Source organism: Tauraco erythrolophus, chromosome 6 (genome assembly GCF_009769465.1).
Source record: "Tauraco erythrolophus isolate bTauEry1 chromosome 6, bTauEry1.pri, whole genome shotgun sequence".
NCBI lineage: Eukaryota > Metazoa > Chordata > Aves > Musophagiformes > Musophagidae > Tauraco > Tauraco erythrolophus.
Genome location: NC_141470.1, coordinates 47,483,389 through 47,506,990, shown reverse-complemented (window position 1 = coordinate 47,506,990; position 23,602 = coordinate 47,483,389). Strand labels below are relative to the sequence as shown.

Genomic DNA, 23,602 nt, shown 5'->3' with positions numbered 1-23,602 from the left:
TGACGGCTGCAATATACCAGCTCACACTGCAGCCTCTCACTGCCAGGAGGTAGTTAATGAAAAATTACGTGCATACAGAAAAAATGGTTTTACATGAAAGAAAGTCTATAGTGTCTTTCTGACAGTGATGTGAGTTTTTTTTAATCACAAGCTAAAGAAATTATCCAGGAAATATGGATGTGCCTCTTGTTCTCAATATAGTACTTAAGGAACCTAACTCTGCGTGCAGGTCACACTGGAGAAAATGTGGGCTTTGCTAGGCAGAAAGCTGAGATTCATTCCTATCTCTAATGTGTCAGAAGTAATGCTTCCTTTCTTTTCTTTTCCACATATTTATTCTATGACTTTATTTATATATTTTTTAAATGAACTGCGACTGCATACACTGGACTCCTATCTCACTCCTGCAGTTCAAGGTAACCATGTGCTAGACTACAGGGTCACAGGGGCTTGCCACTATTTTACATCTACCACAGGGTTTCAACAGAAAAAATGAGGAACGGCAGTAAAATCTGTGGGAGACAATATAAAGCACGAGCAGATACCAGCCCACAAAGAACCTTACTGAACAGAATCGGGCCCCTGAAACCTTCACTATCTGTGAAGAAAAGTCTAGATTGTAAAGCGATGTCCACTCTCTCAAAATTTGGGGTAAAAAACATCTCAGTCTCAAATGGAGGTCTCTGAGAAGACCCTACAGAAGTAACTGTAACAGCCTGTGGCCTTCTTGGAGGCAGGAGGCGCATCACACACTTGCGGTGCATGCCTCCTACTGTAATCTCACATCAGCCAGCTTCTCTGTGACAATCTTTGTTCTAACCCTACCCTCGGAGGAAGCAAAGCACTTGGATTATGTAGTGAAAGTGAGAGGCAGCCATTAATCTACTGTCACACAAACAAGGAATGCTATTATCCTCATGTTAAAGTAAATGTTCAACAGAGACAGCCTTCTAACAAGGATACTGCTACTAAAATTCCACACAACCCAGGTGTTGCTGTTGTGATGCTGTATTCCCAGAAAACATAGGCCAAATAAAAGGCTCTTTCTCTAAACCCTGAGATTTTACTTGAGGTTGTTGATGGTAGCTTCACAGAATTAACAGTGAAAGCAGAGTTCTTCCTCCCTTTGACTACAGAGCCAGCTGGGCACCAAAGTCTGAGCTGCACAGAACACATGTAAATCAATACAAGTTGTGTGTCCAACCTGCACATGAAGCTCCCACACATGCAAGTGGTTCTTGCTCTCACATTACACTGCAGGTATTTCCTGCGCATAGCAGAGTCTTCTCTGCCCTGCAGAGCCTTATGGGAGAGCTTCTAGAGCACTTTTTCAGATTCCAAATCACTAACAGGTCAGCTCACATCTTAAATCGTCTCAATCTCATAGGTCTTTATGCAGCAGCAGTCAGTTCCCCAGGTAAGCATTCTAATGACATAGCAATTCCATTCCTAAAAGCCTGCGTGTGGCAAATGCAAGTGAATGCTTTTTCTTCCAGTTTTCCATGTAAGCATTTTAAGCAGAAACAATGTGATCCCATACATTGCATTTTCTATTTCCATACTAAATCACATGATATCTGTGCCAGAAAGAGTCCTAATATTTGCCAGACCTGCTGAGTACATGTATTTGATAATGGCAACATGTTTTACAGGCGAAGAAAGAAATGGCAAGTAAACAAAATTCTGAAGCCAAGGGGAATTTATTTTTCACTCCAGAGAACTGGGATTCACCAAAATGGGAGCATTAGGCCTCAGACAACTGCGCGTGACACTAGGTTGATAGCTGCTATTCATTGCATGCCTGTCAGAAGAATTCAGTTATATCCCCAACTGGAACATTAGCCAGGCTTTAGCAAAGGAAGACATGAAAGTGCTCCAGCTAAATCAAAAAAGAGTCACAAAAAAAAAACAAACTAGGGAGAAAGATGCCTAAAGCAGTTGACAGCAGACTTTTTATGTAAAGACAGCTCCAGGAAGATGAAGATATGTGGATAGATTGCGTGCAATGAACTGGTTACTGTACTGGTCAAGTGGGAAAGCATGGAATTGCGAACATCTGTTCACTCCTTCAGCTGCCTCAGGAAAGGCTTGACATTGCAGGCAATTCCTGTACTTCCACATGCTTGGGTAAGAGGCAGAAATGTCAGGATCTCTGCACAGATACAGAAGAGAAAGAACAAGATTTACTTTGACGAACATATTTCTAGAGCTGGAACTAGAATTACAGACCTTCAAGCCTTTTCATTCTAATAGCACCACCAAATCCAGGGTATGGAGCAACTGGCAGTTTACTAGGAGATGATCACTCATCCCTTTAAATCTTTATCCTGTGTTCCAGGCAAGATGGAGAGACTTGCTTCCAAACCCAATTAAACTCTATGTTTATGGTTAGCATTAACTAAGAGTGCATGCAAAGCCATTTTCTTCAATTCATCTGTACTGTTTAGAGGTCTCTCTCACGTAATTCTTCGAATCTCCACCTTCAACATCTACTTGCCATCTGAGGTCCACTTTTCCTATGACTTCTAGTGGGAATATTTAATTTGAATTTTTCAATAAATTGAATTGAATAATCCTATTTTCAAGGCTAGGCGAACAATAAATGACATTAGAGACAATTTATCTTCTACTTTCCTCTCTTATTCTACCTGCTATTCAAACCCAAATTGAAGGGAACACTGGCTCTAGGCATTTCTGAAACTCTTACCCTGCCCCAAGAGAATAACATTCCGCCAATCAACAACCTGTAACGTCTTCCCATAGATGGAGCCTTTGAATAACCAAAATCTAATAAAGATATTCCACTTAAGCTTGTACAATATCCTCTTAGTAGGAGTTCAAGAAGAAAATTCTGTTCAGACTGCTCCTTTCACTCAGAAGGACAAATGGGCAGAGAGGAAAGAGGGAACGGAGCACTTGGGCTGTCCATGCAAGCCTCTACTTGCTTGCTTTTAACAGCCTGTATCACGAAACTGAAACCGTAACAGACAAGGCATGATTAGCAAATGCTTTGTGCTCTTAAAGGAGAGTAATTATAGGCATGTGAAAAAAGGAAGAGATCCCTGAGGTACTCTTCCTTGCATGCCTCCCGAGAGGCAGTAGGGCCATTAAAAATTCCATGATGAAGAAGAAAAACAGCCTGGGAACAGCCAGGAGGCAATACAGCAAATTAATACACCAGCCATCCCTCGGGAGGACTGCAAGAAAGCAGGAAACTCTCCTCGCTTCACAAAATAAAATTATACCACTAACGATAACAGTCACCACACACACAAAACTGCTTCTAATGATGGGTGTGAAATTCCCAGTGCTGTGCATACACTTTGAATGAAATCTCTTCTCATCACAGACATAAAGCAAGAAAGGTAATCTTCATAGTGTACAATTTATACAGCCTTTCAAATAAGTCTTCCCAAGGAACCCTCCACGTAGACTTTTCAGTGTCAAGGAGGAGGTTTTTTTCTTGAACACCCCCAACTGTGCTCAGTATTCTGGCCTTCAGCTCTGCTTAAACGAAGCACTGGACTACCAGTCTTCCAGATGAACTGCACCAAAATGCACCATGGAGAAAAAGAAAACCCTTCCATGAGAGAGAAAAGACTCCACCTGGTAACTATACTCCCTTGGACACATTCATGATAGCAGAAACTAAGCAGAGAGAGGTAATTTTGTACGGCACAGTGGGCATCAGGTTGAAGAAACTGCATGTCCACAACATCAAGACAGTTTCTTCTGTAATACATTTCATATCATTCTCAGGGGATTAGCTTCACACACACATCCCCCATTCTGACAAATTTCTGCATAGAGTTTCTCCAGGGTGAAGTGCAAGCTGTTAGGAGCTTATTAAAGCACAAACTACTGGAATTGACTCCATTCATGGCAAAAGAGGAAGATGGCCAATGGACAAACAGTGCTTACGGAGACCACCTGAATCTCCTGTAAGAAAATGGACTACTGATAGGCTTGGCTGTTGAAGCATCTAAAGAACAACTATTGTCAAGAAAACGCTTCTGTGAAGGAATAATTTCCTTCTGTGCCCTTGGCAGCATCTTTACATAAAGCAAGTATCTTGTACCAAAGAGTTCAATCCTTGCCACATACATGAGGCTACATAACATATTCATTCTGTCCATACTTCTTTCTCCTATAAAGATTCTTGAGCACATTTCACACTAAAATAGGAACTACTTTCTCAGACTACAGGCACTTAAAAACACAGCCACCTCTGGGATGGGACAACTTCTCTGCCAACATTCAGTAACAATTCATCAGGGATTATGTTTGTCAGGACACCAGTCACCTGTTCATTAGAGGAAGGAATCAGGCATACATTCATTGGTTAACTAGACTATATATTCAGCAAAATCAAGAAAACATGATCGCTCCAGCTTTAGCAATCCCTTGCCATAACCAGTAGCTTTGAAAAGGGCCTTCACTCATCATCATAAAGGTAGAGACTTTGCCCTGTTTGAATTTGTACGCAGATTTGTCTAGCTCTCTTTTCTGGAAGACAAACTTTTCTGTAGAGCACTAAGCAAAACACTTGAGGCACACGAAAGCTTATCATAGCTGTAAACGACGAGACCAATTAATCTTGCTTCATGGGAAAAAAACATTCCCAGAGTGGGGTAAAAGCACAGAAAGGAACCAATTTGCTGATGCACAATCTTCTGAAATCTTTTTATTCTCATCCAGTTGAATGTTTAAGAGCTGATTTCTTCCCTTCTCTCTCTTTCCAGCTTTAACATGCTGGCTACAGCAGCATGAGGTCATGGTGCGACATCACAAAATTCCCTGCAGAAGCCAGTGGGAGGAGAGGCTTTGCTGGGTGGATGCCAAGCTTTCATTCAGACACATACAACCTCAGTACATTTTTCATGCTCTATTTGTTAATTAACAAGGGAAAGAATGCCATGAAGCTGAAAGTCCAGACGTTTCTTTCAGATTTGGTCCTTTGTACAAGCACATAAGCAGAACTGTGTCCCAAGCAAGGCTTTGTCTCCTTGCATGGGGAAAGAGCTCAAGGGCACCTTACCTTTAGTCACCTGCAGCACAAGAACAAGAGTCACCTCCAAGACCAACACTTGAATTTAGTTTAGGATTAGTCAGCAGAAGGTGCCTGAATAGCATATTAACCCCAACTATGCAGACTCAAATATACCTCAACGTTTGGCCAGACCAGATCTAAATTTCAGCTATAGCAAAAGAGAGAGATATCAAGCTGTTAGAGGTCACCTCAGGTGAGTTCTGAATCTGCTCAGAGGGTCTATTTTAGGCACCCAGGATACTAAAATGCCTCAGCATGTCACCCACATGAGCTTGTCAGCACTTTCTCTCTCATCTTGTTCCAGTTTTAAGTGGGCAACAATACTATGCCCATTTGTACCTATACAACAGACTTGCAGCAACTCACTGCACAATCCAGAACAGATCACATTTATTTCTAAAAGCACAGTGTGTTCTGCCTGTCTGTCATAAACAGTTTTATATACTCTAAGTGCTTAGTGAGATTCTCAAATAATCTGCATCAGTTTGTTTTATGCTAAATTTGAACACAGGCCTCCTAGGGAAAAGTGCATTAACTTCCAGGTCCATGAATATTGTTCAGACCACACAGTACTACTGAAGATAACCATGGGAAGGAAGTGAGACAACCCCAAGAGAGCAGAGCAAGGGAGTTACCTGGCAGTGCAGTGTGCTGGTGAGCATCTTCGGTGGGAAGCATCAGCAAGCACATCCAGAGAGTACAGAGGAGATAATGGATTGAACTGGAAAGTCAAGAGATTTTATTTAAGCAAAGCGTTAAAAAGAAATAGTCCCCAGATACAGCTGCTCAGACCTATTCCCTTTAGTTTTTCATACAGCATAGGAGACCTTTCTGACACATGAAGGGGTGAGACTAGGTGACAACTGACTCACTTCAGACAAAGGGAACTCTCATAACCATCTTCTCACAACAGTCAGCTTTATAAGCACACTCCTCTTTTGAATCATATTATTAAAAACACTGGTTGACTAAGAGCATACTCAAAGAGCCACATGCCATGAGCAAAAAGCCTGCTTCCCTTTTGGGAAGCCTCTTGTCTACCTTCACATTGTAGAGTGAAAAGCCACAGTTATGAATGGTGCAAGCACAGAACTTCCCACAGTGCAGTTCCAGTATTCCCTATGGTCATATGTATCACTGAAACAGATGTCTAGAAGACTCAGGCCCACCAGGCTCAGTTCACAATGAGCTCCCAGTTCATTCCACAGCAAGTGAGCTGCTCCTCCCACACTCAACCCACCTCACAAGCTTTCTTTGCAAACTGGTTAAAACAAATTTCTGAAACATTGCATGGTCAGGCTAATCTTAGATTGTTTGTTAGACACACACTAGACAAATCCTGAAAGCATCAAACCTGTGCAAGACAGTTTGTTGTAGAAGATGCAACTCTTAAAATTTTTCTAAATGTCAGGACAGAAATGGAAAAATCTAATCAATGCACAGAGCCAACATTGCTCAATATGAAAACAGAAGGTTTAGACTGGTAGTTTCTCCGAGGTACCTGCATTGCACTTCCATTCAGCATCTCCTCTTTATTTATAATTCACAGCACAAGCAGGAAATTCATTTCCATCTGCTTTGCAAGGTGCTAAGCCAATCTCCAGAACACTTTTCTTGTACTACTAGGATTACTGATGCATTTTTAAATAAGGACAAATGAATAATCCACAGCTGTAGCAGGACTCATCATAAAAGCTATCTGCAACTCTAGAACTCAGTACTAGGCCTTTGCCTTCAACCTTTTTGAGAAAGAAGAGGCACTGTGTACCACAAAGCTATCAGGGAGCTCCTCCTTAAGATGGACAGTTAGCTTACTGTCAGTGACGTAACACTGCAGCTGCACAGTAGGGGAGAATCACGAGTAAGTAACTCTCTGTAGCTGATTCAAGTTCATTTAAGAAAAACAAAAGTAATTTATTTTTGTCATTTTAAAGCTTATGCAGTTATCAGTCTTATCTTTAGCAACATAAAAGCAGTATGTGAAATGTTCACATTAACGGAAAATACACAATTGCACAAAGGCCTGCAAATTATTTCTTGCCATATATGTACTTTTAGTCACCTGAAGGGTAAAACAGATTTCAATCCTACTGCTCACCAACTAAAAACCAACTTGCAAAGCAAGAGGGAGTGTGCACAGCTAGGAACACTGTTACAACACAACTGCTCAAATCAAAGATCCTTTTTGCTTTCTGCTGTCAAGCACCTGAGATCTCATACCTTAAGTAAAAAAGCCTCCTAGCACTGAAGCTATGAAAGACTTACTGGAGAATATAAAAGTGCATACACAAGAGTTTCAGATACAAGACTGCCTATTTCTCTTGCTTATCACCTCTTATATGTTTTCCTGTTATGGCTGCAATTTAACTACCATCAGCTCACCAATTTTTTTCCCTTCTCTATCAGGTAGAAGCCTGAGCCAAACAAGGTAAAACAAAGCATTTAAAAAGAGAAAAACTTTCCAATTCTTATGGAATTTTGAGAGGCCAAAGCTCTGCCTGCCAAGAGGCATTTTCACTTCACTCACTGTCAGAGGGGAAGGCCTACACTAACCTGAAACATGGAGATAAACAAAAGGAGTTCCTGAACTATGCAGTTTAAATAGACAATATAATGCCTGAGACATGGGTTGTGTTCAAAGCCCAGAAGACATCAGTTACCAAAATGAGAAGGGACAGGATTGCCTTACCTCATGTGCACAGGCCACAGTGTGTGGGCAATCATAAGCTGGCACTTTGTTCTTTCTAGAGAGAAGGAAACCAAGAAAATAAAAAGGGTAGAGCAGAGTCAGCTTACCTGGTTGCGATCTCTCTTCCCCATGGATGGCAACCAAAAACTGGAAGAAGGCAGAGTCGGAAGGACAGGTGTGAGCAATGCCAAGGCAGGAACAAACATAGGGGAAAAAAAAAAAAGAGAGTTGGGGGTAAGGATAGAAGGGGAAGGGAAGAACAAAGATGGAGGGAGAAGGAGAAAGATTAAACATCAGCAGGACTCAAATTAAAAACAACAAATTTCAGATCCAAGGAAGAAAACTGGATACCAATAGCTGGTGAAGGCTGGACCCACTGCACTACAGTCAAGAGGTGCCACCCTTATCTATCCACTGCTCAACAAGAATAGCATTAGAGGGATGCCAAAGCATAGGCACCATGACTATTTCTGGTGCTGACTACAATTTAAATACACTAATTGGGGAAGGAGACAGAACACCAAAGAAAGAGAAAGCAATTTCACAGCTGCCTTGTCAGCATCATTTCTGCAGTATGGGTATGTGCCCACCGCGTGACTCTACACAGAAGCTTTTTACATGATTAACATATAGGGCTCAGTCTTCTCATACTGTGCAGAAGATCTGCAGTTATTGCAATGGCACATTATAGGGGAGGGAGAAAGAAAAAGTTGACTGTAACTAAAAGGGCATTTGAGCAGTGTCCACACATCAGGGCAGTCTTATAAACAAAAGGGTAGTCAGTAATTGCCAATGAGAAAACAGAGAAGCCATCAGTTGAGGACTGTCTCCTATTCCACAGGTCACTGCATGCTTAAGTTACCACCAAGCTTTTCATTCCCAGGAGGGAAGAGGACTCTATAGTTCTTCCTCCCCACCCAAAGGTCTACACAACAGCTGTTAAGGGCCTTACTCTTTCTGGCGCGGATCACTAACAATATGACCTAGCCTCTCGGTGCCCAGAGTGCTCATGGAGGTCTCCTGAAACACAAAGACAGGTAAAAGGTTGCAGATTCTCACACAGTGAGCAGACATAATAGTTTGCTGCTGCCAGTTAGAACAAATCTTATTTCCCTCGTTTACATCCTTTCCTTCCCAGCCCACTCTCAGCTAAACATATTCACCCTCTCCTTTTAGAACTTCAGCTGAGCTGATTTAAGTAATTAGAATGGCAGAAAATAGTTCGGTTTTATTTGTGGGGCTTAGGTTTTATTATTTTAGTGACAAGTTGCTTGCATGTGGGCACATCAAGCACTGGACCAGTACAAAGTATACAGCACAAGGATGCAGTTAAGAACAGGGGAAATGGCTGTGAAGCGCTTATTTCCAGGTGGCTCCGTCAGCTGGGCCAGAAACAGGCTGAGAGACAGGACATCACACTGTCCCACTAACAATGGGGATTCACCAAACACAGGTGAATGAAACAAGGAGTATGCATGAAGCTTTTGCCCTTTCTGATAGCAGCAATTCAGCAGCAGGACCTCTAGCAGCTAAAGAAAAGGTAGATCCTAGGAGAAAGGACTTGCTCTGGGAGCACATTTCTCCCTGTGAGACACTGCCCTGTGCAGGTGCTTGATGCGCATGTACACACACACACACAGCCTGAAGCACCAGCTGCTCATATCTGCATAGCAACTACTTCCAAGAAAGACACAAACTTTGCAGTAAGGGTGTGAAGATGAGGGGAAATGGCTTTCACAGGCAAGATTCTTTGCAGTCTGTGCCAGGTACATAGGCAAAACACACTCAAAGTTTGGGGGGAGTTGTAGCAGCAGGGGCGAAAGATGGGCTATTTGTTAGAGCAGGAAAATTATTAACTTTAAGTGCCGTAATGTTTAAATTTACGGTTTATTACTGTGTAAATTACAAGCCGTACTTTTGATAATTAGCAGCTCGCTGGCGGGGAGCTCTGAATGAAACTCATTATTTATGATTACAATTTAGAGAGAGATGGGGAAGGGGGAGCAGTGACCTCCACTGCAAATGACAAAGATCCCTTTAAGGTGATGAAGATGAATTAAACAAGTAAATATTATCCTTCTCATTTGGATCATTAGAGGTGCTGCTGACAGGCCCCGCCACTTGCAGGTGGCCTGAGGAACCCTACCCAAGGCCAGTCTCTTGCCAGCTGAGGATTCATATTTTAAACGCCGGTTACAGCTAAGCAAGGTGAGTGGAAGAAAGACTGGCCAAACAACGATCTTTCAAGCATGACTGAACAGAAAGAAGTCGCACTCCTCTAGACTCCAGGCCCCTCTAACACACCTTGCTAACAGACTCTCTCAAGCCAGTCAGCTCAGAATACATGCCAATGTTTTCCAAAGCACAGAGCACATGCCAATAAAAGTAAAGCCAAACACAGCCAACACAATCCTTCTCAGAAACATCTTTCATGACAGACAACAGCACTCAACACTCCAAGATCCAGACCCAACCAGGTGTATCCCTCCCTCTTTTAGACAAGTGTCTGCAAAGTATTGCTCATTCCTTCAGAAACAAGACTAATATTTTGTTTGTTGTCTGCCCTACATATAATAAACCTAGTCAATGGCTTTGGGTAACTTTGTCTGCATTATTGCATATATCTTTTCATTATTCTGTCTCCCTACTAAAAATGCAACTGCTTAAGCCATCTTCCTTTGCTGCCATTCATATCAGTCTGCATCTCCATCTAAAATTTGGCTTTCCTTCGAGTCACCTCTCTGCCCTTGTAGTCTCAGATTATGAGCAGGCACAAGTCTCATGCCATCATCGTATTCCCCTACATTCTGTCTAAATCTTCTTGATATTTATGCTCCCTGTCATTCATCTTCACACCTCCTTTCATACTGCTTTTAGCACTGATCAACTGTCTTTGCCACTCCAAACCTGCCTTAAAATCCACTTAGTCAATCAACTTCTGATAGTCAAAGCAGTTAAACAAATCAAACAATACAAAAAATATACAGGGCGCCTTTCTGCAGAAAACAATTCATTTGCTATCTTAGAATAGTACTTCAGGACCGATCAGCATTGGAAATGCAAAATTACTATCTTGCAAAAGGGAATACCTTGCCAACAAGCCTCCTCCGACCTTTTCGGAGACAACGGGCAGCAGCTCCTGGAAGGCGATTCAAGCGAGCATGAAATCCTGAAAACCAAACCCAGAAAAACTGAGCAATGAATACAGAAGATTCTTCCTGACAAAACCACCAAGAAAAATAGTTAGTTCCATTGTCAAATCAGATCCTCTGTCTCTCGTTTCTCAATCTGTAAGAGGTAGATATGCCAATTTATTCACAAATCATATAAAGTCCTTATTTAAAAAAGGAAGACTCAAGAATGTGGGCAACTGGTATTTTAGTATCCTCTCCAGTAGTGCAGCTATTTTTAATTTGATCGTTAAAAAACCAGATAACTAATACAGTTTAAATTGCAGTAGCTATGAACAGAATCTACTCTTGCCATCACATAAAAAGTTCTCAAACACGTGGCATTCCTTAGGGACCTCACCTCTTTGAGCTGGCCGCGAGGGCAAGAGGAATGTAGAATCTGAGAGCTTGTCCAGGCCTGAGTCAATCCGCTCCACTTCAGATCGGTGGTCAGCTCCCCACTTGGGAAGAAGGTTAGGGACAGTGAAGCCTGAAACACATTCTCCTTCATAAAACCAATCACTTTGCTCATCATCTCCTAAAGAAATAGGATGGAATTAGCCACAAGTAACATCAATGTGCCCTGTGACAGTCCCACAAAATACTACAGATAGGCATTTCTGGATGTGAAACAGCTGAAGTCTCATTAGGAATTCCTTCCTGAAGAGCCTTATATTTGTATTCTGTTTCTATGATCTGCAGTAACTATGGGGCCTCAGTAAATGCTTTAAACTATCCAACTCATCAGTCTACAGAATTTCCCGATAGAACAAAGCCCTCTTTATAGATCTGCCTAGGGCAGCTTTAGCACTCTGTTGCGACTGCATCTCATCAACCTTAGTTCGATGTTGTGTGATGTCTTATGCACAACTCTTTCTCTGAAGTAACTACTGTGACAGAGGTAGAGGCCAGTAATTTGCCACACGTTATAGGCTGCCACAGGAGAGACTTCACTACAGGAAACCACCAGGCTCACAGAGTAAGCAAAAGGAGCATACTCACTGATGAGAAGGATCCCTAGTCTCCTAAGACAGCAGCTAAAAGGAAAACACACAACTAGCAATGGTCACTCTGAGCGCAAGTACTAGCCATGCTGTGAGTCTGCATCAATCAAAATTTCTTAGAATCTGTCAGAGCTACAAACCCTCAGCAAAACTAGAGCAGAAGCAGCAGAAGTCATGACCAAAGCCTTCATAAAGCAGGGTCACTGTAATTAATGCAGTTGCAGTCTAAAACTGAATGTCATCAGACACCGTTCGTGGTAAATCTGCCTGGCCAGAAATCCCGAGTAAGATGTGAGTAGCGTAAGAAAAAAGCAGGAAGAGGACAAAGACCCGGACACATTTAACTTTTCAGTAGCCCAACTAACAAACAGTCCTGTGTAATTGCAAGGTACTTCACCTTGCCTTAAAACTTAACACACCTGACCTATGGAAAACTCTCATTTGCCCACCATTAATTCTGAACTCAAGCATCTCCTCTTATTCTCCTTTCCTCACCAAGTTACATTATCTCTGACTCAAGTCCATTATGCTTACCCATACATCTTGCCAAACAAAACAAAAGAAAAAAAAAGAATACATAAAAAGATACAAAAAAAACACCTTATCCTAGTAAGAATGTTGCAATTTTGCACATAACAGAAGAAGTAACTCCCAAAACCAATTCCAATCAGCAACAGATAGGACTGTCAGAACAATTCTTCTCAAAGCTCGGACATTGCTTTTTATTTCTGTGATACGTCAGTTGACCCAGCATGCTTATGACAAATATACTTTAAGATATAAATATCCCTACACACCTTACAGTAAATGAAAACTATGTTGGATAGTTCTTCTAAGTGATCATAATTTGTGCAAAAATATCCCTACAGTTTTGGATCTATAAGCATAGTGCACTGTCATATCTCAAATCACTACTTTCACAAGACAAACTTTAATAATTAGGATCATATGCTACTACCACAGTAACTTTCACCATGAGAGATCCCAATGCATCTAATGAAAAAACCCTTAAAAACAAATTATAATCTAGGACCAGTCTGTTCACAGAAGCGCAGTGGTAGCTGGAACTGAAAAGACAAACTATTTAATTAGCAACAGCACAAATATTACATGACATAACCTCAAAAGAAGAGAGGGGAAAACCTACATTCAATTTCAGTACACTGCTATCTTAAATTTCCCATTATTCAGTTTGGAATTGTACTAGAAAACTATTTCTAAGATGATGATCTGTGACCAGAAAAAAATAAAAAGTTTTTTGCTTTCTCCATCTCACTGAAGTGGAAAGCTGTTATTATTTACTTTATGCCTTGAAATTGTCTAAAAAAAGGAAAGGGAGTTGTTTCTTATTTAACCTGAAAGCGCAACAACATTTTTTAACCCTTTTCAACATAACTGTAAGCTAATACATCTTGGCCAGAAAGCTGTTACAGTATAAACTGTTTGATCAGACAGAGGTCTGATGATTGGGACACCAAATCTCTTCTAGTACCTAGAAAGGGAAGGCTGTAATTAGATTTTATTAATTTATTTAAATAGTATATTCTACATGCTCCTATATACTGGGTATCCTACTTCTAGTAGCAGCCAAAAGCTAACATCTAAAACAGGGTATAAAACCAGGGCAAGTAAGTAGACAAGTCTACATCCATCTTGCCTCCGGTGATGAAGTAAAAATTCAACACTTCAGTCACCATCCTGCTTCGTCATCTGATATGCAAGTGCTCACTAATTTCAGATCCCCCAGAACAGTCATCACTAAAAAGAGAGGACAAAAGACTTGACTTTTCTATTGCTCTTGAAGAACGGGACGCTGGAAACAGTTATTTTTCAGCAAAGGTCAAAGGTGTTAAATTTGATATCCCTCCTCTTAGGGAAAGTATTATAGCCACCTGAGACCACAACTGATTGGCTTTACAGCTTAACATACCATCAGAAAACACGTAAGCATATTTGCTATCATCGTGTTGCCTCACACACAGATACGTGGGTCAGTAACAAGCTAGTGGAAGCAGCATTTCCCACTGAGTTACTGATACTACTTCCTTTAGCACTCATATATTCCCAGAAGAGATCTCACCCAAATCTTAGGTTGTGAAATGTGACAGAATCAGAGGGCACACCAGCAGAAGCTGCACAGAATTACAGGTCCCTAGGGTCACACTCCATGTGCTCCAAATATAACAGTTCTGAGCATGTATGTGCCTACTACAACCTCTTTCACACTTACTTCTGCCATATCCCCCATAAACTGGACACTGCGCTGTCACTGATAAAACCAGATCACACTCCACACCCAAACCTCCTAGGAAATCATTTCTACCACAAACATTGAAAATACTAGGCTCAACTAATGCACACAAGAGCAAGGGAGGAAAGTGTATTTAAAGAAATAAAAGAAACCTATCACATATTAAAGTTGCCTTCTTAGCAGAGTCCATTAGGTGACTTGCCAGTACTAACTGATTTCTTTTTCACATTGTCTCTTCCTGCCCATAGAGAAAACAACTAACAGATTCAGGCACTAGTGGTGTGTAGACAACTACTAAACACCTATAGAAACAAATCATAAGCTCTACTCTTTCATTATGGAGAGCTCTAAAACACCTTTTGTATTTCTATGCCTTTCCACAATAATAGCTTCTTACATTTCAAATGTTATGGATCTGATATACGAAGTATTTCAGCAGGAAGAGTGTACTCTTATCAAAACCACACCTTGTAGCACTCAGCTCATTTCTTAACTTCTAGCCTCTCCCAGCCATTGGCGTTTCTCCCACGCTTCCCTCTCTGTCCCTCTTCAAACATAGATCTTCCTTTGTATTTGTAAAGAAAGTAAGAGAAATTCCCCTGCAACACGTAAGGAAAATCACAGGACAATTGTTACCTTGGCGGCCCTCATCATTGGTAAACAGGCCAGTATCACTGCTGCTGCATACGCTGCTGGTTTCACTGGAACAAAACCAAAAAAAATCCCATTGTTACCATTGCTGCAGATGCAAAACAAAAACCACTTCATTACATTTTACTAGCTTCTCTGAGCCCAAAATGCTTTACATATCTCATAGAAATTGCATTTCAGACACATGGCTGGCTCTAGCATGGGACATAATTGCTTTGTGTTAAAACCTAGCAATGCTGCATCAGTTAAAAAAGAGTACAATTCTGTATCCAGTCTAGTTTTAAGATATCAAAAGGTAATTATTACAATGGCACTTGCCTCGAGTACTTGTGTTAATAACCTAACTGTGACATTGTCTGGAATACTCACGAAGAAATTAAGTGCAGTTAAAAACTCTGTCCTTGGGTCACTTAACAGCTACTGAAAACCCTCTGAAGTTTTCTACTCCAGATTGTTTTTCTCAAACACATTTTACAGGTACATAAACCCCTCTTCAATCTACAGCAACTTTTATTTTATTTGGAAGGAAAATTGTGTAGCTTCACAACTCTTCAGGTAAATACCTTAGCACAGCATGACTTGCTGCTGCCGAATGCAACCTTGTTACAGCACGCTTTGCATTTGCTGAAGCAGTTACAGGAGACTTAATTCTTGAACCAAAGAATTAAACTAGCAATTAATGTGTAGAAAGTTGCTAATTGACTGTAAAGCTGGATGAATATTTGTAGCAGAAGTACATGTCCAGGTCAGTCCCAAGCATCTGATGGCTTTAATGCTGATATCAATCCTTGGACATTTCAGGCAATACTTCCTCTGATTTATCTGAGAGATACCAGAACGAGCAGAAACTACTTACTGCCCACCCCCTGAGCACTAAGGCCTTAGGGTTAGGGTATAACTCAGCACTAGAATCAATCTCTAATCAGGGCGTGCTACTAGAAAGCATCTCTGGGTCCCTCTTTTCCAGGGAAATTGAAACATACTAGACACCACTATCATGAAAGGCTGAAGGATAAGGGGTCACAAGATGTGTCACCCCAAAGAATTTCAGGCATATAATAAAACCCCATTTTGTGAGCATATTACTGCTCTTAGAAAAGGCACTCTAAAGTGTAGCCACATCAACTCACCATGCTGGATACCTACAAACTCTGCATCTTCATCATTGTATAAAGGCCATTTAAACTTAAAGGATGAACAGTCTGTACATCATTCCCACATTTCAGTATGTAAGTTAATATCAAATTCCAAATCAATCCATTACAAAGTTTGGCCATCCATTCACCCTCCCACATATACACCATAGCAATTAAGGCCAAGGACTGAGAACCATGAGTCATTCGTTTCATTCCTAGCTCTCCTACCAACTCACTGTATGACCCTGGGCAAATCTCTTAGCGTGTCTGCTTTCCCTTTTGAAAGCCTGGATTAATAGTCCTCACAAGCAGCAGATGCAAGGATTGAGTGACTGCTTCATAAGGGTTTTAGCATCCTCAGAGGAAAGGTGCCTGAGAAAGGAAAAAGCATTAAGTCAAGATTCCAGGTCATATTAACAGTACTTTTTAAGCATCGTGTTGTACTGATAGCTCTTTAGTTCCTTATAAATACATGTTACTGTCAGTACTTTACTGGAATGAACTTTCACAGATCTCACCCTCTTTACTACCCATTTTACACTTCAGGGCTGAACACAAACGAGACTCCTACACAAGCCTTTCTGCAGGTCCAGTAAGCACTGATTAATGACCTCCACTTGCAAAGGAGGCTACTTACCTTAACCATGAAATAATGAATGCTATTGATCCGACAAGCAACTGCTATAGAGTGTTATTGATCACCCAATCTTTGGTTAAAATGGTCCTCATTTAGCAATTTCACTGTCACAAACACCTGGAGCAAAGCATGCTTATAATTAAATAGTTTGGGGGATTTAAAGTGAGAGGTGATGGACAGAGATCTCAGGTTTCCCCCATTTATTCTTTTGCCTGAGCTATTGTTTGTGTCAGGAGGGATATTGATTTTCTATAAAAATAAGAAAACAAGAGGCACCGAGGGGCTGCAGAAGGTCAGGCTGGGCTGGAGAAGGAGGGGAAGCTGAACACTCTGTCTTTGTCACTTGCCTTCCAAGAGAGAGGAATTTTTTCTCTACAGAGAGACTGGCCTCCAATTCATCAGCTTAGCCAGGCCCTTGACTACCACTGCGGGCTCTCCTCGAAACGGCTGCCTTGCAAAGGGCAAAGCAACTGTACTGCGCACTCAGGATGAGCATTGGCTACACTCCCAGGCCACAATACTGTACTGGTTTTCCTGAGATAGAGTTAAACTTTACTCATAATAGCTCTATGGTGCTGTGTTTTGGATTTGTGACCAAAACAGTGTTGATAATACAGGGATGTTTCAGTTATTGCTGAACTGTGCCAAGGCCATCTCTGTTTCTCGCACTGCCCTGCTAGTGAGTACGCCAGGGGTGCACAAGCAGCTGGGAGGGGATACAGCCAGGACAGCTGACCCCAACTGACCAGAAGGATATCCCACACCATAGGACATCATGGTCAGCAATAAAAGCTGGAGGAAAGAAGGAGGACGGGGAAACGTTTGGAGTTACGGCCTGTCTTCCCAAGTAACTGTTAGGCATGATGGAGCCCTGCTTTCCTGGAAAGAGCTAAACACCTGCCTGCCGATGGGAAGTAGTGAGTAAATTCCTTATTTTGCATTGCTAGCACACACAGCTTTTGCTTTACCTATTAACCCAACTTTATCTCAACCCACGAGTTTTCTCACTTTTACTCTTCCGATTCTCTCCCTCACCCCGCTGCGAGGGAGCAAGTGGGCAGCCGTGTGGGTCTTAGCTGCCTACCTGGGTTAAACCACAACAAATACGTCAGCATCAAGCCAGTGAAGTCACACAGCACTGGTGGGTCAGCACAATCTCCAGTTTGAAAAAGCCACGTTAAGAGTTACAGCACTTGAGAGTGGATTAGACAAACTGCACTCACTAGTAAGCACATCATTCAAAGTGATTTCATAGACAGCTCTTGTACTATGGTTTGTTCTGCCCTCAAGCCAAACCCAGGCCATTCTGGGAGTACTCAGCTTACACCAGCACGAGAAAGAACTTCAGAACTCAATATATAATTTGCCTTTGCTTTATTATGGCTGCAGGGAATCTCAATGCATTAAAGGATAGAAGGGCACGCTACTTCTAACACTCTGAGCAGTTAATTGTCACCTTTGTACAAATATACAACTGGCTACTTAAACAAAGACCACTTGCTTCCTCTGTTGTTTCCACAATCATTTATATATCAGGCTTTGAGTTATGTCATTATCCAATTTAGAACCATCGTTTCCTCATCATGTTCCTGCCCCTACTTCCTTCTCTCAATTTGTGTTATCTCTTGCCATGTTGGGCAAACAATTTAAAAGATTTCATTTCACACACACTTTGAATCACAATACATCTTCCTCCAGGGAAAGACTGGCTGGAGTCCCACACACAAACTATAAAAACTACCTCCTCATTAAGGATCCATATCCAAAGCTTTCTCAGTGAATGGGAGTTCACCTACTGAATACAGTAGGGTTTTGATCTGACTTAAGACAAGGAGTCTTCTAGAAAGCAAAGAAAATGCTAGATATTTTAGCATTTACAGAGATTTATTCCTATGTAACAACAAAAAGCAAGTGTGAGTAAGGGGAGGAAAAAGAAGGTAAAAAAATCAGTTCTGAATATACAAGTTAGTTTGCCTAAAAATACTTAGTTTTGTGACACTCTCCATTGCTAGATGAGTAAACAGTAGTGGAACCAATTCAGTATCAAAGTGTTTCGTAAACCACCAGATCACCATAGACTGTTTCCAAGTCCCACGAGCTGGATCAGTCACCTTCCCTCCCATCAGTTCATGATGACAACCACACTGTTCGCTCTCCTAGGCATCCAATTTTCTTCTTCCTTCCTCAGGATATGCCCTTGTTACACATCTGTGCAAAGTACTTCTCTTACGGTACCAGAAAAAAAACAGCTAGAGGAGAGCGAGGTAAGCACAGCCAGTTTCACTCTGCTGCTGGCAGCAAAGTGCTGTATTTACAATAGCAGAGACCAGAGCATGATCCTTAACTGCCATGAGGGATATTCTGCAGTGAAGAGGGTTGCATGTATTTCTCTCTCCAACTTCGACCCTCCCTAGTGAGTCATAGCACAGATCACACATGTGGTGTTGGTGAGGTCAAATATTCCAGCCCCTGGCTTTCCAAAGAGAATCCCAAGGATTTGGCAGCAGATGGTAAATGTCATTTGACGCAGACACTTGCACAATAATTAGTTTGAGAGCAAGGGACAAGCGAGACAGAACAAAGTGATCTCCCAGCGTGGTCCTCAAGTAACAGTGCAGACGAAGCTGTTTATTTACTCTTGCAAAGGCTGGCACAAATAAAGGCTGGATGAAAGCCTGCTGGTTTAAGTTCAAGTTTGACATGATGGAACAGACTCTGACTAGTGGAATAAAAACCTCAAGGAACACTGTCCATCACTGACAGATCAAGTAAGGGTACCTCTCAGTCCATCACCACTGACATGCAACATTCAGGGGCTACTCAGCACACTCCTTCTCCTGGACCAGCAAATAGCTCTGAAAAGATGAAGGTGCTTTTAAAAAACAGCAGCAAAAAGGCATCCACTAGTCTCTTGAAAAGGCCCACTTTGCACCCCCTCTTTAAAGTAAAACAATAATCGCTTTTTAAGGGAAAAAATTATCACTTTTTTGCTACTTCTACCCTGTAATGGTTACATACAAACCACACTGTTTAAGTGAAAATGCAATAGTGGTCCCCTGGATTAGGACAATGAGGACATATTACAACCTATGCTTTTTGCAGTTTCCCAAAAAATACCATTGAGAAGTTTGCACTTCCAGCTATTATTCACAAAGCCCTCCGTAATCAAGTGCCACCTGTCTACTCGGACGAACTGCAGGAGCTAGACAGCAAGAAGACTTAAATGAACCTTAACATAAGAACAATTATACTTTCCAAATTCACTGTCCTCTGTCTGATTGGGCCTATTAGAGCAGATGCCTGAGGAAAGAATGTGAGAACATGACAAATACGGATCGACTGTTTCCTCTGTATATTCCTCCAGCTTCTAGCAGTCAGCAGTTTAAAGACTTCCTGAGCCGGATCTTCCATCTGGGCTGTAATGCTTAACAGCCCCTGATAAATCTATGCTCCACATCCCCCTTTTGGACACATTTAAATTTTTGACCTCCAAAACGTCCCATAGCAGAGTTTCAAGCCTTGCATTTTATGAAAAATAGTATTTTTTTTTGTTTTAAATGCTTCCTCAATGTCTCCTGCTTCTTATGCAATGATAATGAGCAAACAACCAACCGTATTCACTTTCTGTATGTCATTCATTAAGAAATCTCCTCCATTTGATTCTCAGCAGTTGTTTCTTTTCTAACCTGAAAAATCTCTTCATACAGAAGAGTTTTATAACCCCAAACCTTCTGCAAAGAGAATAAAAGCCACACTCAAGGGGAAAACTTGCCAAGAGTGACACACAAACAAATTCAGACCATGACGTATATACTTCTCACTTTCATCTATGAGATTCTGCCACGAATTCATCAAAGTTCTCCAAAACTGGACACGAAGACAAGCCAGACTCCACTCTTAGCACAGGCTTATCCTGTATTAATTTTGTTTCCCCCAACTTCTTTATCGTCTTGCTACATTTTCCCCATAGCTGGCCCTTCAGGACCTTATTCCAGATCCAGGGCATGGATGCAGAACTGCAAACAAGATGTTTTGACTGAGGTTCACACAATACCTGCACAGAGGGCGAGCGGTTATAATGGGAGAGCTGATCTGTTCTCTGTTACTACTTATGGTAAATTCTGAAACCAAGAAACTGAGATCAGTTCATATCAATCACACAACACAAGTGCCAACAGCGGATTTACTCTCCAAACCTCAGGCCACAAGCATGCCACTTTGTAGCTGCAGGGCCGCAGACATTTCAGAGAGCTCCTTGTGGAACAGGAGCCAGAAACATAGCAGCTTGCCAACTTTTCAAGGAAGTGTTTTGGGTGAACGGTACAGCATTGGAAGGAAAGATTTCAAAAAAATCTACAGTTTAGAAGTAGCTGAGATATTTTCTTCTTTGAAAAGAGAGTAGCAATAACTTTGATAGGAATTTCTAAAAGCAAGGCACAGAATTTACAAGCAGCTGCAAGCAAAGCAGCCATCTGACTAGCACAGGGATGAAACCAAGATCTCACCATTCCGACATGTTTTCATCTGAGCCCTGTTTCTGTTCATCAGCTTCACACTCCATCCGCTCCTTCCTTCCCCCTTTGCTGAGGAAGGGCCTGTTCTCTCCTGATTCACAAAGGCCATGACTGGATGATGTCCAAGGGGCATTTTCTTTCCAGCGTGAAAGACGCTGTTTCTTGGCTGACTTGAACCTGCAGCCCCTCTCACAGTTCCACTCTGACACCCTGAGTTTTTGCTGGAGACTGGCAGCCACCTCTGATGTCATACGTTTGACTTTCCGTCGGCGCCTGAGAGGTCGACAGGGTGCATTCTCTGTAAAGGAGTCTGACTCATGCCACGAGTGTTGCTTGCTCCTCAGGGTGGCACTGAGAGCTGGGTGTCGTTTGACCACTGCCATGTCATCAGAGTCACTGAAATTGGCTGTCAGCACCTCACGGCAATCCTTGACAGCTTCGTCCAAGCTTGACTCTGAGGCCTCGCTGTAGCAGCAGGCATGCTCTGCCTGATGCGTGAAGTCTGAGCGTCGTTTACGACCCCGTCTCTTGCGAAGCTGACGCCGCTGCTGCCGTGGGCTTAGGGCCATCTCTTCCCATAGCTCATCCAGCTTGTTTTGTTCTGAAGTCTGCTCTAAGGCTGAGGCCAAGTCATGCACCAGTTCATCCATTGGCAACACCTACTAAAAATGACAACAAACAATTAGCACCAGGCATAAATGCCGCTATCAACACGTCACTAGACTACAGTACGCTAGAGCCTTTGTAACACAAAACACCATTAACATGAACTTACTTTGGAGTTGCCTGGGAGAACCCAATGCAGGACAACTGCCGCTTCTTGGGCTAATGCTCACTTCTTCCTTTTGCAAGGGTTAAATCCCTCTTCTAATCATGGTAGCAGAGATCTCACTACTGCAGCAGTTGGGTCAAGTGCTCTGTGTCTGAAAAAGGCCTTAAGGTTGCATCTTTCGCGTTGAAGCAACGTGCTCTATTACATATCTTAAGGATATGAGAGTCTGCAACTAGTTCGCTACCTGGTGTCAGTAAGCCACAGAGAAGGGTTAGGCTGCTCAGCAAACTGATCGAGTCTTCCAAAAAGTAGACAAGCAGCAAAGCTGAGAGCAAAAACAGACGGTAAAACAGGTAGCTTGCAAGCCAGCATCGCCTCAACAGCAAAACAAGGCACGCAGGACCCTGTGCTCCTTAGAACAGGGTGTGTGAGACCGAGCCCCAGCTCCTACTGCCAAAAAAAAATCCCACTGCTTCCACCTCACGGCTGCCAGCATGCCAATCCCAAAGCCCTGGCCAAATCCCTTACCTCACAACCTCCCTTTCCCCACCCGCGCCTTGCAGACGTGGGATTTACCTCCCCACTTCCCACCGGGCTCAGAGACACCCGCACCCCATCCCGGTGAAGCACCTGCTGCCGCAGGCCGCCTCCCTTAGTCCCCAGTGCCCTCAGGGATCCGGCCATACCGTCTCCTTCCTCTGAGGAGAAGCCGGTGCTCTGCCAGACAACCCCCGGGCCTTACCGGGAAACCCTACCCTCACCGCCGGGACCCCTCACCTCACGGACCCGCCGGGCCTCACCCCGACCCCACTCACCGACCAGCGCCCCGCTCCGCCCGCCCCTCGTCAACGGCGCTTCCGGCCTTCCCGGGCCACTTCCTCCCCGCCCGCCCCGCCCGAGAGGCGGGTCTGGCGGCGGGAACGGGGCGGGGGGGGAGGCGGGAGGTTGGCCCGGCCGTGAGGGCGCTGCGCCGCCGGATCGGCGGCGCAGCGCCCTCACGACCGGGCCAACCTCCTCCTCCCTCCCCGCCCCCGCCGCCTCCCGCCTTTTCCCGCCGCCAGACCCGCCCCTCAGGCCGAGCCGCGGGGCCGTGATCTCCGTTGATGGGCGCTGTGGTTGGTGCCGCTGTTGAAGCCATTACGGATCATTTACCTGCTAACAGGGCAGCGCTTGCCGTATGCTTACCCTTTAGTTGCCTGGTTATTATAATTTTATATATATGTATATTTATTTTTAATAGGCAACCAATAAACTCGGTATCCAAACTGCTCCGTTTGGCGGCTGGCACGCTAATTGCGTATATCGGGATGGAAATTAGTTCGAATCTCCTAAATTAAACCTCTCGCTGTTATTCCCCTCTCCTTAAACCCTGCACTTTTTTCCCCATCATCAACACGTCACCAGCAACCGTCGGAGTAAAGCCCGGTGTGACCCTGCCACTGTCCAGTTTTGCTGAGCGCTCCCTTTTATTTCTCATCTTTCATACTGTTTTGGGGGTCTTTTTTCAACCCAGGTGGCTGCATTCGATTCAAGCTAATTTTGGTTCATTTTTCAAGTAATATTTTACGAGGCAGCCGTATCAAAGTCCGGATATATTACATTCATGGTGTTCTCTTCACTAATTTTGTGAATTGAGTCAGAGAAAGTAATCAGGTTTGTCTGACATGATTTGTTCTCTATAAATCTGCACTGCTACTTATTGCTCATAGATCTTTTGTCCTTTGTATT

At 42.8% G+C, this 23,602-nt stretch overlaps 1 protein-coding gene across 4 annotated transcripts in view; it reads right to left on the bottom strand.

The window, feature by feature from the left end:
• The window catches only part of GPATCH2L (G-patch domain containing 2 like), a 33,609-nt gene extending 10,890 nt beyond the window's left edge, over positions 1-22,719 (bottom strand). The window contains exons 1-8 of one of the 4 annotated variants that reach the window (XM_086614134.1): positions 22,690-22,719; positions 21,094-21,764; positions 14,801-14,865; positions 11,271-11,447; positions 10,829-10,908; positions 8,692-8,759; positions 7,847-7,886; positions 5,686-5,771 (exon numbers count right to left, since the gene is read on the bottom strand). In XM_086614134.1, coding sequence (XP_086470260.1) covers positions 5,686-5,771; positions 7,847-7,886; positions 8,692-8,759; positions 10,829-10,908; positions 11,271-11,447; positions 14,801-14,865; positions 21,094-21,752 — 1,175 coding nt within the window. In that variant the 5' untranslated portion in view covers positions 21,753-21,764; positions 22,690-22,719. Of the gene's footprint in view, positions 1-5,685; positions 5,772-7,739; positions 7,795-7,846; positions 7,887-8,691; positions 8,760-10,828; positions 10,909-11,270; positions 11,448-14,800; positions 14,866-21,093; positions 21,765-21,877; positions 22,015-22,689 lie in introns of those variants that run through there. The other 3 variants (XM_086614136.1, XM_086614135.1, XM_086614137.1) reach the window with 3 other exon arrangements.
• Positions 22,720-23,602: the final 883 nt, after the last annotated feature.